General features: G+C 38.9%; 1 protein-coding gene across 2 annotated transcripts in view; it reads right to left on the bottom strand.

Moving 5' to 3' along the window:
- The window catches only part of LOC139963093 (uncharacterized), a 53,878-nt gene that overhangs the window by 29,452 nt on the left and 8,450 nt on the right, over positions 1 to 15,976 (bottom strand). For both annotated transcript variants that reach the window (XM_071963604.1, XM_071963605.1), the window contains exons 2-4: positions 11,674 to 11,862; positions 9,686 to 10,309; positions 8,762 to 8,941 (exon numbers count right to left, since the gene is read on the bottom strand). In XM_071963604.1, the coding sequence (XP_071819705.1) occupies positions 8,762 to 8,941; positions 9,686 to 10,309; positions 11,674 to 11,862 (993 nt within the window). The remainder of the gene's footprint in view (positions 1 to 8,761; positions 8,942 to 9,685; positions 10,310 to 11,673; positions 11,863 to 15,976) is intronic.

Here is a 15,976-nt window from a genome sequence, read left to right as displayed (position 1 = left end):
CTTCCAATCGCTAATCTACTTTCAATCGGCTACTTTTTCCAGCACTTGGATCAACCTGTACCATACCAGGGAATAATTCAGCATTAACATATTCCAAGTTTATAACGAGAACCTCCTCTTCCCCTCCTTCCCTCCCCCCTCTATCCCTCTCTCCTCTGCCCAACCCCTCTTTCAAAAAACTTTCCATACCACCATCTCATCTCCGTTTGAATTGGCCATCCGGTGACATATTTACCGATTATTTTTAACTCAACAATTGCTTTTGGTCTGAAGTAAAACAAAGCAACAAAGACCACAGTTTTTAAGAGATTATCTCATAAATTCCCCCTTTTCCTATTTGATTACTTCCTAGCAGGCTTCCTGAAGTGCTGAGTTAAAATGTTAAAATAGTTTCAAATGTTTTCATCTACTCCCGACAATTGGTTGAAATGTGGCCATCCCCATAGGCATTCATAGTGACTAACATTAGATCTAAACAGAAGTACAGTAGTATGAGATACTGTATCATCTGAATTATGCAATTCATAACTCCAATTTAACTCTCATTGCCTCCACCCTCACTCTTCATTCTCCTTTCACCCGTACCACTACTTAGCCCCCCCCCTGTCCTTCCCCCTCTCATTCTCCTTCTGCCCGTGGATCTAAGTATATCAACCATCCAAACTAAATATTATGCTAAGGAGTACTTCCGAACAAAAAGAAAAAAAACATGGGCGGTAATTTTCATACACAACATAATATGACACGACTTGGATGGCCTTGAGGCCAATGAAGAAATAATCTCCAAAATTACTTCTTATTAAATTTGGTTTCTTCAACTTCAAAAGTAGAAACAAAATGGAGACACCTCATAAATTTATGTTTCTCCATTTTACCAACCTAGATTTATAAGCCTTCTATATAGTTCCCACTCACTTAAGCCCCAACACATTATTATGCCATATTTCGCCCCCCCCCCCCCATTCCAAAACAAAAACAACAAGGCAGACAAATAGTAGGAATAACAAAAGGTGTCTTATTTCCAAACTACTATTAGCATCAAAACAACAGAATGGGAAACTTCCAAAATGACAAACTATAGTAAAGTCCTCTCCACAGTCAAGAGCTTCAAACCAAACAACAGAAGCAATTTGTCAATATTCTAAAAATAGTGCAATCAGAAACTAAACACCTGAACAAAAGAATTGGGGCACACATATTGTTAACTTTTTCATACTACAAAGTTAGTATTGATCATATTTTTAAAATTGCAGGGTTAGACATGGACATAATAGCTTCCTTTTTACTTTTTTACTTATATATTTTCAATTGTTGTGACACTTTCCCACCCCCCCCCCCATTAAATCTGTTATTCTTTCCCTAAATGTTGACAAACTTATTAAATAATGACCTCAGGTTTTTATGTATTACCTGTTTATTTTATTAATTTTTATGTGATTTTTATTGATGGTGTTTGGCATATAGTTGCATTTTATAGGCTCCATTGTTATCACATCCATTTGTCAAAAGTTGTTTTTCTTTCTTTCAATTCATACAATCACTAATGGTGATGTTGTATTTTCCTTGTAACCACACAAAAACCTAGTTTAAACCTAACACCCGTAGGACACTTTAAATACTGAGAAGGCAAAAAAAAACAAGCTGGGTGAGGCCTTGCCACATACACAGTCTAAAGCAAAATTTCCTTCTTTCTTTTTTTTCCACTGTGTAAGCCATGCTGGGAAAAACTGCACTCCACTGCAATAACACAATAAAAAGCCCCTATACAATAACCCTCAGTGTACACAGTGCCATCCAGTCAAGCCACACTGCATTGATATATTGGCAAATGGCTCTAAACTCTTTCTGGCTGGCTGTGTACACTCTATGTGAACAAAGTACTGCACAGATAAACTAAGTACCACAGAGGCTTATATACTAGGAACGTAGTACATACAGAAATGTATGACTAACAGTGCGCACACAGAAACACTGTGCAGATGTGGGCATAGATATGGGAAAAGTAGTTCCGGCAATTTTGGCTTTATCAAAAGCATCAGGCTTGTGCAGTAGTGTGTGGGTATGTATGGACAATATTGCTGTAACAGAAAAGGTTAGGGGAAAAGAGACTTGCTTCACAATTCAGTCAGTACAACTGTGCTATCGCTATGAGTCTTATGTGTGTATGCAATGTGTTATCATGTCTGTTTGTAAAAAACAACAAAACTCATCCTGAGAAAGCTGAAAGTAATGCGTCACCACTCGTGACCACTAACCTCCTTTCTTGGCTTTAAAGCAAATCGCTGATATTTGTTTTTACAAAGATGGGAGGGGGGTAACTTTAGAGGAAAACTTGAGACCTAAATATGAGGAACATTTTTGGGATTGTTTTTTTTTTTTGGCAGTGGGTGAAAATCTGAACCCGTGGAAGGGTGTGGTTCTTTCAGTCTGTGTGTAAGATAGTGTGGCAAAGGTTGCTGCAATGTGCTATAGTATCATAACACTCAAATAACACTCGTCTACTGCAAAATTCATTCTTTAATTGGCAGAGGAGGTAGTAGGTTCCCTTGTATCTCTCTCTCTCCACCTCTCCTTCTACAAGCTCTCAATGGCAGCATGTTCATCATCAATATGCTACACCTTCTATATATCTCACTGACTTTCACAGACGACAAACAATCATCCCAGTTTGTAACAGCTCTCTTGACCTTTCCAGGCAAATCATGTTTTATTTCACTCCGCCATAATTCAGAGGAATTGTAACATTACCCGCTCTCCAGTTCCAAGCCGTAATTCAATCATCCAAACGGCAATACCCATTCATAACATTTTTTTTTTTCTCTTCTTACATTCTTCCCCAAGGTGACTGTCCTTTCTTTTTGTTTACTACTATCCTTATTCTCTCTCCCTCAGACTGTCGTTTCTCCTTTTATTTTTTCCTCTTCTCTCTCTCTCTCTCTCTCTCTCTCTCTTCCGTTGACAAAACACCGCTCTTCAATCTTGTCGTGACAACATGAAACCCTTCATTCATCAATATTCATTAGCATCACAGGTAAACATCACTTGCAGGGCAATGAAGATGAGGGGGAAAACACAGAGCCTCCTTGATTTTAATCCCAATCTCTCCCTCTAACTTTTACTCTCTCCTTTACCACTCCCCAACCCCCCCCCCATCAATTTTTTTTTTTTTAAAACAATTTTTGAATGATCTTTGCATGTTCCAATCAAAGTGCAATGTTCCAAACATTACTGCCGGCTTAAGTGGGATTCTGTTTATTTTTGTCATTCAATTTCTTTGACCTCATTAGCAGTGTTCACCTATTCAATAGTATCATTATACAAACTTGGAACATGTCAAAAAAAAGCTGTTTGACAACACAAACACACAGACAACAAAAAAAAACAAAAAAAATGTGTCAATATTTAATCAATGGCAAAATAAAAATTTTCACACCACATTGAACAAACCAATAAGGCATAAACACACCGGTACTTTTTTTTGAAGGAACCTTATTTATGTTATTTTAACACATCTCATAAAATGATGTCAAGTGTAAACGATGAATTTCTCTCCAAACCTCTTTTTTATTTTTTTCCCTTCTTTTTTTATTATACAGCATGACAATAGTTCCCCTGGATTTTTTTTTCTTTTTTTTTTCTCTTTTTGCCAGATCAAGAAAGTAAGAAACACAGAAAAGATGGAAAGGAGGCAAGACCAAGCAAGGATAGTAATCAATAAAAGACTCCAGTCTAGTCAAACACAAACAATGTCATCAACAAAGTTTCCTGCTTCCATCAATGAGAGAGGCCAGAGTGACTAATACCTTGTCAGACAATCTGCTCAGAATACATAAAACCCTCCCCCTGGAATTTCATTGAGGCCAATTGAAAACAAGACCTCAAGTGGCTATGGGCTATTTTTAGCAACACCTTCAAAGGGCTTTCCCCTAAATATGTGTCAATAGTACAACCATGTTGACCTAAATCAATTGCAGGCTTTGAGGTGAGGCAAGGCAAAAAGAAGAAAGAAAAAAAAGAGAAGAAGTTAAAAAAAAAAAAAAAAAAAAAAACAACCTCCAAGTCATGTGATAGATTTCTCAGACAGTGGTCTGCACAAGTTCATTGATGAACACTTTACAGGTAGCCTGGATGTGGCTTGAGGGTCGTTGCTATGGGTAACGGTGAATATTTACACCTGGCGAATTATGAGGGGATATTATAACAATTGAGACATGCCTGAACAATTGAGGATAATGAATAATTCCACAAGGTAACTTAATATCATAGAGCATGGATGAATGAGCATGTGGAAGGGAGGGAGAGCTTTTGAGGAATGCTTAAAAAAAATTGACATAACCCTGGAGGGTTTTTATTCCATAATGGGGGGGGGGGGGGATGAGGAGGAGAGGACAGATTCCAGTTGATCTCATATCATGGATTCCATACAAATATATTCTTTATAAGCCTTACTGGTTGATTAATACCACTTCTCAGTATGCAGGAAAAGTATCTGTACTTATAATGGATAACCAAATAGAGGCTCTATCTAGCCAAAGAAAGGGCTGACATATACGTAAGATGCAGTCCGATTAATCTGGCCACCATACATTGCGTTAACTCCTTAACTGTCATATATCTGTATGTGTGCCTGTATGTGTTACTGTATGTGTGTATGTTGGTGTCTTTCTTCAATGGCAGGCTGTATCTCAAGATACTAGATTGCCCTTCATTGTCACCTCCTAGTCAATGATCTTGTTCACTCTAGCAATCCTAACAAGGTGTTCAGTGGATAGAAAAACTTCTTACTCAACTGAAGACCCAACACTGAACAAAACTAATTTAGACACATGTACTGTACGGTTTAAAACTGCACATGAACATATGGTACAAAAACCACACACAGATTGGTGAAAGCAGGCTGCTCTGACAACAAAACAAGCAATACATTTCACCTGTTACAACTAGCATTAGCATTTAATCCATCCATCTCTCCCATATAGCATTTCATCTTCTGGCAAAGCCGAAACCAGACAAAACAGACTGACCGGCCGTTGTTCGACACAATTCTGCAAATGCCTTCCAAATCCAACCGAAGACTGCTAGTTTCAACCACTAGGAACAATTTCATAGCTAAAAGTCTATGAATAATTTGTACAATTCCCGAAGTCCTGGGCACACGGCGTACGGTATCAGAATCATTGTTTACTCGTCAACAGCATTAAAAATGGAACCTAAGCCTCCAGATTCGTTCAAACAATTCGGTAGAAGCCGCTCAATATTTGAAAAACAGGACTGCTCACGCTGGCTGACGACAGCATTGCTGCTTTACTAGAAAATATGCCTAATGACGTCACCACTGTTTACAAGCTGTGATTTTGCCCCACTTTTTTTCTTTGCAATCTAGTGTAACAAGGGGGCACCTGAAAACAATTGTGTTGATCTTTGATTCACAAGATTTCACCGGGGGGGACGATAAACGAGGCATTCTCGCATTGGCAAATGTTTGCAAGTGAAAGAATGAAAGCATTCTCTTTAAAAGGGTGAATTTTAGCTCATTATGAACAGACCAACAAATCTCTTCGATTTCTGCTTCTCTTTATGCTTAATTCAAAATTTGAAGATGATATTTTGGAAAACCCAAGTCGATGTTCTGAGATACAAATCTGCGTGGAGTACGTGTAGGATTTTCTTTCTGAATGGTTGATTCGGAAGGAAGATGGAAGTAGGCAAAGTAAAAAAATAAAAATATATATTTTCTTTTAAAAGCACTTTAATTTTTTTTTTCAAAGGTTTGGTATTAAAATCTTTGCACAATATTCACACTTTTGTGACAATCTTTCCATTTGTACCATTTTCATGATTGTCTTAATTTTTTTTTGATCACCATGTGATGCTTATTCACTACATACAGTAAGTCCCTTATAAAGAAAGGCATGACATCTTACTGTGTGTGCTGTGATGAATTCACAGGCTTGTGGGCCATGTACTACACAACTTCCACAAAGGATGAGGTCACATGACACCTGTCTGCTCCAACCTCATATCTCCCTATGGAATTAAAACCCTACACTATCTGTGAGCACCAGTTTAAGGAATTGCAACAAGTTGATCTGAATACTTGTTTACTGCAAAATATCCCTAGACAGCTTGATGATAGCAATCTGTTGCCATAGTAACTTGATTATCAAAGCTGGTCAAGTAATCCCCTGTCACACTGAATCCAGAAACCTGCAGACTGTAGTCATGTAAATTAGACCATTCCAAATTTTAACATGTGAGCAGTTTTTGCTGTTGACATATCTCCTGAAAGGCACTACGAACACGTAGATGCTGCGAGTACAGCTGTGTACATATGTCGATGAGAGCTATAGTAAAGTAACTGTACTACAAGGATCATAAATGCCCCCTCCCTCCCACCCTCCCTCCCCTCCTTGTAAGGCGACAGAAGATGGAAACGGATGGGATGAAGTTCTCTACAAGTTACAAGTGCTGTACATATCATCCAATGAGGCAAGACCTTGTGTTATTACGGCACAAAACAATGCTTTTTTCTCTTCCAAAATATTTACACGATCCAGGACTTGGGATTTTTATTGGATAAATTTTGACAATGAATAAAAACTTAGGAAAATATTTGAGCAAAACAAAACTTAGCAACCTAAAAAGGGAAAACACAGTGTACCTGTAGGTACTTGAGGGGTAGAAAGAGAAGACTGCCTGACTGGATGTAACCAGTTGCTAAGAGTGTACACTTTACAGTACCCAAAAGGTTTTCAGATCCCCAGAGGCAGGATAGAAATAGAGTGCTTAGGTTGTGAGGAGACAGGTAAACTAGGCAGCTCTGAATTCCAGCCTCTTTTCAAGAACCTGACAAAATTTGCTTGAAACAATCTGGGAAGATTTGTTCCAATTTTGCAAAGAGTGAGTTACATTTCGAATCACGATGAACATTTTATACCACAATGCAGCTCTCATTGAACATATGAAATCGCATGACCCTGCGTCCCGGGCACAAGATGTACCCCAAGACTTAGGCAAAGACGCAATGTTTACAAATTGCATGCTTTTTGAAAAGAACAAGTAGAAGAGGGAAAAAACAGCAACCACAAAAATATGCACTTGAAAGTTACACAATACTTGTCAAAACATGTCCGGCTAAGACCAAAAAATTGGCTTCTTAAAGTTAGCAAATCTATATATCTGAAAGGTGAAATGTTTGCCAATACTGAACAGCAAACTTTGATGCATCGGGAAGAAGGCTGCACCACCATTTCTATGGAACAGAAGCTCTGCAGTCTAACAATAGTCTACAGTGCTCTTTCATATGTACAGAGGGTTATGTAACCCTCGCAAAAATTATCACATTTTATGGAGGAGGATTTGACAAAGAAACAAAACAATGAAAAGAGAGTAAACTTGTTGGAAGAATATGGTGCCATGAAAACATCACAGATAATCAATCCACTGTGAGGCATTTTTAAGGGGGGGGGGGGATGACAAGCATAAATATAGCAAGAAACGTAATACTTTAGTGTTCAAAATTCAAGGCAACAAGTTTTGAAGGCTCAGAATTTTGCCCCCTTATATCATTTTTTTTATTATTTAAATTATGATTATAATGTGTCCCATACATCTTTGAACTTGTATACCATTTTGCATAGCATTTAACATCTGACATCGGATAAAGTACTCCCTGTTCCTTTCATACCCAGCATTCCTTGAGAAAGTAACCAGATATTGAGAAAGGATTTATTCCGAAAGCTTCAGAAAGTCAGAGGGGGGAAGGATAGGGGAGGGGCGTCAGGTAACCTCCCGAAGTGAAATTAAACGACGAAGGCATACACACCATGCACATAATGCTGACAAAGGCAGCAGCCCATTTTCACTATTCTAAAGGATTCCGTACTGGGGAGTGAAAGTGTAACAACAATGCTGTGCTCTATCCCTCTCTCCTCATCTACTGAAAAACAAAAGCCCTTGTAATAAGAACGGTAACCGAAAAATTTCCTGCTGCAGCTGCTTTCTCTTTCGGTGGCCAACTTTTTGAAAATAGACTGTAATGACTGCTATTGCAGATAATATGCAAACTCGGCTCTTCATCTGGGTCTCTATCAAACTGGCCACATGAAAACCATGTGATTGCCGTCGCAATGAAAGGTCGTAGGGGTAGTGGTGGCACACAGAGATTGTAAGGGGGGAGAGAGAACAGCCATGAGAGATCAAAGTTTCAAAGAGGCTATCACTGCTATGGAACAGGGTAGGCTTAGTTTGTTGGTTGGTGAACAAAGCAAAGAGATGCCTGTAATTTTTTTTTGGGGGGGTGGGAGGGGGGTGGGTTGGTTTGGTTTGATGGGTGTGTGGACCTTCTAAGGTGCATTTTCATCAATCATAGGATGCACTTTCACCCAATATAGGATGCACTTTCACCCATTTGTTGTTTTGCTTTGCTCTGTGTCAACATACACATTGTTCTATGTACATGTATGAAAGTGACTTGCTCTGCTTCATGTGCCATAAAGTGGGTGGGATGAAGGTGATAGGATTGGGGAGGAGGGAGCCGGGTTACGAAGATGTCATCATTGTGTTTTGTTTGGTTTTAAGTACAGTAGGTGTGTGTACTTGAATAACTGTCTCATAAGATATTTTTGTAACATGTATAACCAGACTGCCGTGCCTCATGGCGCCTCATCCTACCCCTTCCCTCATCCCCCAACCCTCTCCCCCTCCCCCTCCCACCAAAAAACAACAAAGGACAGAAGATGGTTAAGTGAGCTGGACTTACCGGTAGACTAGAAGGTCTAGTGTTTGCATTCTCCTGATCCTGAAGTTGTGATTTGGCATCTTGGCTAGGAGCTGAGGAAGCCTGAGGTGGTGCAGACAATTGACTTGCGGGAAGGGCTTGGGGTGCCGGAGGTTCATCTTTCATGGGTACTTGCGAAGGGGTCTGACTGGAGGGCACATCCTGCAATGGGGTTACACATGACTACTTTGTTATATCTTTATACTTCATTATAAAAAAATGGATCATATGTTCTATACCACAACAGTGGTACTGTAAATACCCAAAAACATTGTTCATGACAAAGGGAATCTCACATATTCAAATTGCTCAAAACCCCTCATTTGAAAGGGGACTTTCAGAACTTGGATCACAGGGTTACAGAGATCCACGTCATCCTTGAACTGTTTCTCATTTAAAGTGTTTCTTTGGTTTCATTTTTACCTCTCTTTTCAATTTGGACATAGTTAACGGAAGCATGGTGATATGCATGTCGAATTATCAAGACACGTACAATTATTGCAGAAAGTGTTATCTCCGTCTGCCATCAAATCATCATTACGCCCCCCCCCCCACCCTACCTCATTACCAAGAACAGAAAGGTAAACAATGGTCATAATACATGACACTTATACTAACTAGTGCAATACCTTACATTGACAGTTTCACTTAAGAAAGGCTATTTATTTGTTTTGTTGTATTTTTTAATTCAAAGGGAAATGAGTAAGGCCCCCCCCCCCCCCAACCTCCGTGTGTAACATCACAGATTAAAGTATATTCATAATATAGGCCTGTACACCGCTCTCATTGAAAACAAATAATAGTTAAATGAGTAGGACAAATGAATTCTTTAACATTCGACTGAAACCTGTCAAACAATTAGGAAGAAACATGTCAAGAAGAAGTCAAAGGCTTTAAGATCGTTACCTGTTGTTGTTGATTATTATGCGGCGGCCAGTTCCCTTGCTGTTGTTGTTGTTGATCAGTTACTGACGGTGACTGCTGGGCCTGCTGCATGGATGGATATGATTGTTGTGGAGGAGTCTGCTGCTGCTGCTGCTGTGGTCGAGGTGGCATTTGCTGTTGTTGCTGTTGTTGTTGTAGCTGTTGTTGTTGATGTTGCAACTGTGATATGCTTTGTTCTGGTTGTTGTTGCTGCTGCTGTTGCTGTGACATCGTCTGTGGCTGTTGCTGATGTTGGGATATTGGTGGTTGTTGTGACTGTTGAGCTGCAACCTGTTGTGCTGCAGCCTGTTGTGCTGCAACCTGTTGTGCTGCAACCTGTTGTGCTGCAGCCTGTTGTGCTGCAACCTGTTGTGACTGCTGTTGCTGTTGATGTTCCTGCTGTTGTTGTTGCTGCTGTTGTTGTTGGGCCAACTGTTGCTGAGGCTGTGCTGGGGTAGTAGCCCTCTGCTGAGGTACGGGGGTATTAGCCTGACCGTACGCCTCCTGAGAAGGAGGTTGAACGTGAGAACCGAAACCAGCAGTAGGAGCTTGGCCCTGGGCAAAGGTCATTCCCTGTGACTGTGGACCATAAGGCGGGGGCATTGTCTACAGGTGCAGAATAAAAAATGATGGTTCTTAGGAGAGACGTGCCCAGAGCTAATACTAACCCACATTGCATCGACAGTCTTACCAATCTGTTACTTTGTTTGTCTGTAAATGTTACTGAAGCCCTAATTATGTTTATTCTTAAATCCAGAAATAATCTTGCCCTTCACAGCAATTCAAAACAAGAATTTAAAAGATCACAAATGGTATTTGCGAGTGTTGGTAGTAAATGCATATTCAACAGTAACTGTCAGTCTTTTTGACTGCAATGACACCCACATTGTTAGTGCAATAGGTTGCCTATTTTAGGGGAAAATTTAATTCGCGACGAACATCAGAACATGCTAGTGTCAGTATACTGCCACATAGGGTCTACTGAGTAAACTCTATGAATAATTCTTACCGTTCACTGTTAGAGAACTACTTGAATCAACACTACAAACCACAACTCTTACACAATTTATTTCTTTTATTCTTTCATTCCTAGTTATTAAACCGCCCTGTAATGATGTGTTGTGACTGTATGTCGTTCTGACTAATGCGGCAAATTTTTAACGGGTGGTTGGGTGAGTCCGAGACGACCAAATTTCTGTTTGGACAGCTTTGGTAGTGGTCTCTTTGGAAACACTTACATAAAACAGAGATAGTCATGTAGGCCTATGATCCACCTCATGGGACTTTCACTTAGCCAAAGCTGGTGTTCTATCCACCAAACCTTCATCTCTCCTACAGTTTTATCATTTTGCTACATTTTATGGGACGACCAAATTCACTGTTTGGACAACCAAGAATGTAGACCTGGTTGTCCTGGAGACTACCAGAGCAAATTATCCTTAATTGCCCTGCTTTCTCATGCACAGGGAATAACTTATCATCCCGTATCTTGTTGAAAAATGCTACCCGAGACGAGATGGTCAAAATTGCTATGCAAGCAAGTGCAGAGATGCATTGCAGATTTGAGTACACAGGAACCGTAGTACTTCATAGCCTGAGACAAACTTCAAACCTGCTACACGAAATTTGAATACTAAATTAATCCCTGCATGCTATGTTCTTATATACAGTAAGTAAATAAATAAGTGATATCTTTCCCGGTTACCATCATTTGGTTTCTCCTAGGATCAGGGAGTTATTATTTATAATTTATTCCAATGTGCATTAAAACTTGGTGTGTCACACATTATCTAATGTCTGTTTTAGTTCATTTCTACACCTGAAGTCTAAATTCCGGTAGAACCTGAAAAAATCAGTTCAACTTTTCGGGTCTTTTCCTCAACAGTCCAGTACAGTCGCAATTGAACACAAAATACATATTTTTAGAGGAATATTTGCAAAGATATAGGAAGAAACATGAAAGTACTTACTTGAGGCCCATAATGCCCTCTGCTGACAGGGGGTCTATGCATTTGTTGAGGGGCATACATCTGAGGGTACTGTCTGTTACCCATATACTGAATAGATTGCTGTTGGTTATATGTTGGGCCACCTGGTCCCATGGGCGAAGTACCAGAATAAGGCCTTCTGGATATCAATTGGGGATCTGCTACATTTATCTGTAAAAAGATATAAAAAAAAGTTACATTTCAATGAAAACTTTTGTCTTTTTCTTGGTACCCAAAACTACAGTATATGGATGGGCCACATTGGGACATGTCAGAGATAGTTTGCCTACATGGTGAAATTCAACATACAGTACAAAGCACCTCTTGAAAATGTCTAAACATCTTAATTTTGCACATACAAACATATATACAGTTATACATATAAATAAATAAATAAATATAGACATATATGTACATATATATGTACATATATTTTAGGGTGGAACCGCAAATAAATTTAATTTCCAAAAGACCTCTTTGGACAGTTAATAATCCAGACTCTAATAGACACAATTTAGACAAAACAAAAGGAAGGGAATGAAGGAGGATGGAAGGAAGGAAACGAAATATATAGAAGAAAAAGACAAAACCATAAATCCAGGCATTTGAAGAATAAACTGATTAAGAAAGTATTACGTAAGAAACAGAAAAGCTTGAACAATCTTGTTCAGACTGACAACGCAAGTTAAAAGTTAAAGTTGAAGGTTTACAGTCTTGTAAAAACCTTCAACTTTTAGGAAACCAATCGATTGATTGATGTGGGAGAATGCATCATAATAAGGACTAGATTACCAAAGGCTCGCTCTAATTCTCTCTAAATTCTCTCTAAATCCCAGTAGGACCATGCATAGGGGAAGCAAGTGAACCCAGATTAACATTGCACTGAATGCTATATAGATTGCATACATAATGGTCACTATGTATGGGCACACACTGTCCACAATATACGTATGGTAGTAATGATACACTAAGTTCACCTTGTTTTGCACTGGTGCAACCTGCATGTAATGAATTTGACGAAATAAGCCTTCCACATAGTTGGTCTCGTAACATATAAGTAGATATGTGGGACCCCACTGGTACATTCCTAATAGGGTACAGTAAATAGCAGCATGCACTGTAACAATATAATCTGAACACAACTCTTATTTGATTAACTTGAAGAAAGGCCTGCCCCTCCCCACCCTCCCCCCAAACCCTCCACCACCCCTCATTAAGCTTTCAAAAAATGGGGAAAAATGGATGTTATAAAAGTTGTTGAGGAAACAAAATGTCATGACTGTCAATATCAATTATATATACAATGATATCTGAATCAAATTTTACATAAAACAGATTAAATTTAAAACAATGCATAAATTAATCAACAAAGAGTTAGTCTTAAACTTCCGGCAGTTGGCCATTTTTACGTAACTAACTACAGTAGGCAAATTGATCATTTTATTTAATTACTAATAACACCATTTAATCCGATTTACGACATCTCAGTGTTAAAGGAGAAACTGTAGGCCACAAACTTCAAGTTTTATTCACTTTATAACCACCGTCAATGTTGCTCCAGATTCTGAATTAAAGTACACAATATAAAGTACCACGACACAGTATAACACAAACCTGGCATTGTGCAAACAACCATTCATCCTGTTCCTTTCTTTATATTTATTTATTTATTTATTTTTATTGTTTATTCCACCCTTGCATTTTTCTCTTCTTTTTTATCTTCAGCCTACGCACAATACAAATATCCACAACGACTCTTTTCAATACCTGTACAAATTTAAAAAAAAAAAAAAAAAACCTTACATAAATAATCATCACAGCTCTAGAAATCCTGCTTATTCAGGGATTCCCCAAAAGAAGATGACAATAAAAGAGTCATTGTTTGTGGATAGTACTATTTCCATTTCATTGACAAGCTCTGCTTTATATAAATGCTTTTGCCAGGTAACCCAGATCTGAGGCCAATCTAAAAATAGTAACACTCCATTCCTTGAAAGAGATTCCCTGACCAATTATGTCATGTCAATAACCTCTGTAAACATATATGCATCGGATTTCCCAGGGCTGTGTGAACTTGCTTAATCTCCCAGAGGGTGAAAAACATTGATATTTTATGACTGAGTGAGTGAGTGGCTGGGAATGTTTTGAAGATCAGATGGCTGATAGTAAGTAAGAAGTACCCACCGAATTATAATTGGATCCATTGGTGTCCAGAGGTGAAGGGATTTTTCTCTCTCTCTCTAGCTCTTTATGAATGGAAGGGCTCCAGCATATATTATTACTACAACCAATTAACAACTAAGTAGGTCATTACAACAATATACCAGAAGAGAGGTACAGTTAAGTTCAAAGAGCAACACATACACACACACACACACAAAACGGGAACCATAATTATTAAAAGTAATAAATAGCAATATGACTGGTTTATATATAAAAGTGCTGGTGCCACCAAACATTTTGGCTCACAAAAAAAAGTACAGGCGGCATTTAAAACTGTAAGCTTGTGACTGATGGTCTGGATAAGAGACATTCATCTTAAATCCGGCTACGATTTTTCCCGGGAGAGTAACTTCCATGCTCTGTTTGTGGTTAAAAGTACATACCGAACACCCTGACGATAATTAGACGAGCGAAATTAATTTCTGTTTCTTCATGATACTGGTCGACGTTATTATCAATATGTCAAAACATACACCAGAATAAGATCTGTGCACGACTAGCCGAAAGAGAGCGTTTCACAATCTTGAACCGAATGTGTGCATGATAAGGGATCGAAACATGCGGCGGCGTCGACCAGCTCATTGGTACCTCTACATGAGGTACATACAGTATGTTATGCAATCACAGATTTCTACACTCCCTCTCTCTCAAGTAACTGTTGCGACAGAGTGAACCTTTTCGAAGGATACACTTCGCTGGCAGATGAATCCGAGACTATATTCTGAGCACTGCAAAATCAGTACAGTACAGTGTCTAGGCTACCTTTGTTTCTCACCTTTAGGTATCGAGGGTCATAACATCCTCATAACATCCTCAAGCAATATGAACTGCTGTGACAAGACCTTAAACCAAGAGTTCGCTTTAAATACTAGTTTTAACCTTTAATGATATGCAAACTGCTTATCACTAAAAAACAAAAACTATTTTATACATGGGAAACAGTCCGCACATAGCAAGGCACCTTCATTTCATTTGCAAGTGCTGACAAGCTTGAAGAAAACGACCAAACGCATATATATATAGAGCTAAGGTCAAGTCCGACAAGCTGACCCATTTTTCAAAAGTTTTCTTGTTTGGTAGCAGACAAAGTTGCCATATATAGGAAAGAGTCTTCACAAATTTACAACTTCCTTTCTTCGCCTAATAGTCATCAGCCCCCCCCCCCCCCGGACCCAACCCCATTTTGTTTTACTTTGTAGATACATTGTCTCAAGGACATTCTTAAATGACAGCTATGTTATGTAACCCATCTCCCCAAGTTATTTAGGGATGACTATAAAGAATGCACTGACTTTTCAATATACCACACAGCTGTTGTTGTCATCCCCTATTGTGAAGTTATTTCCTACTTCTTGACAACCACCAAAGTAACCTTCTCAATGATCAGTACAGTAACAGTTTGGGGAATTCTGTAACCAGAACACTCAAAACAACTTTGCAGAATAATCCATGAACCTATTAATGTCAACAAGACATTATACACTCAGACAAATCTCGGAACCATTACAGTTTGATAAATATTTAAAGAAAATACTAGTAATGCCCATGTACTCTAGCATACTCTGCAACATAATTGGGTATTAAAAAATCCCATGTAATGCCCATGTACTCTAGCATACTCTGCAACATAATTGGGTATTAAAAAATCCTACTCATTCACATCTAAAGACTGTCGACACATTGGCTTTCCCTTAGCTGCATGCAGCACACTCATGAATTCCAGCAGCTCTGTACCCTCTATATATAATAAACTCTATACAATACACCACCCATGTGTATACATACAGTGTGTGTACATTATTGGCCAGCACAGATAGTCACACACATCAGTCGGCAGTAGTACTACATGATAATACAGGTTGTATATATGTAGTGGTAGTACTAGTAGTAGTAGTACACATAATATAGTGCAGACCCCTTTAGCTACACAGCAATGCTGAAGCCAACTGCTAAGTACACACAGAACACAGTTTCCTACTGCAGGAAACCACATGATTCACAGGTCAATTTTTAGATACCAGCCACATGTGTGTGCCGAGGCGCTCTCTCTCTCTCTCTCTCT

Source organism: Apostichopus japonicus, chromosome 21, assembly GCF_037975245.1.
Source record: "Apostichopus japonicus isolate 1M-3 chromosome 21, ASM3797524v1, whole genome shotgun sequence".
In the NCBI taxonomy this organism is placed as follows: Eukaryota; Metazoa; Echinodermata; class Holothuroidea; order Aspidochirotida; family Stichopodidae; genus Apostichopus; species Apostichopus japonicus.
Note: the sequence above shows the minus strand (reverse complement) of the source record. Positions and strands in the feature narration are given on the sequence as shown.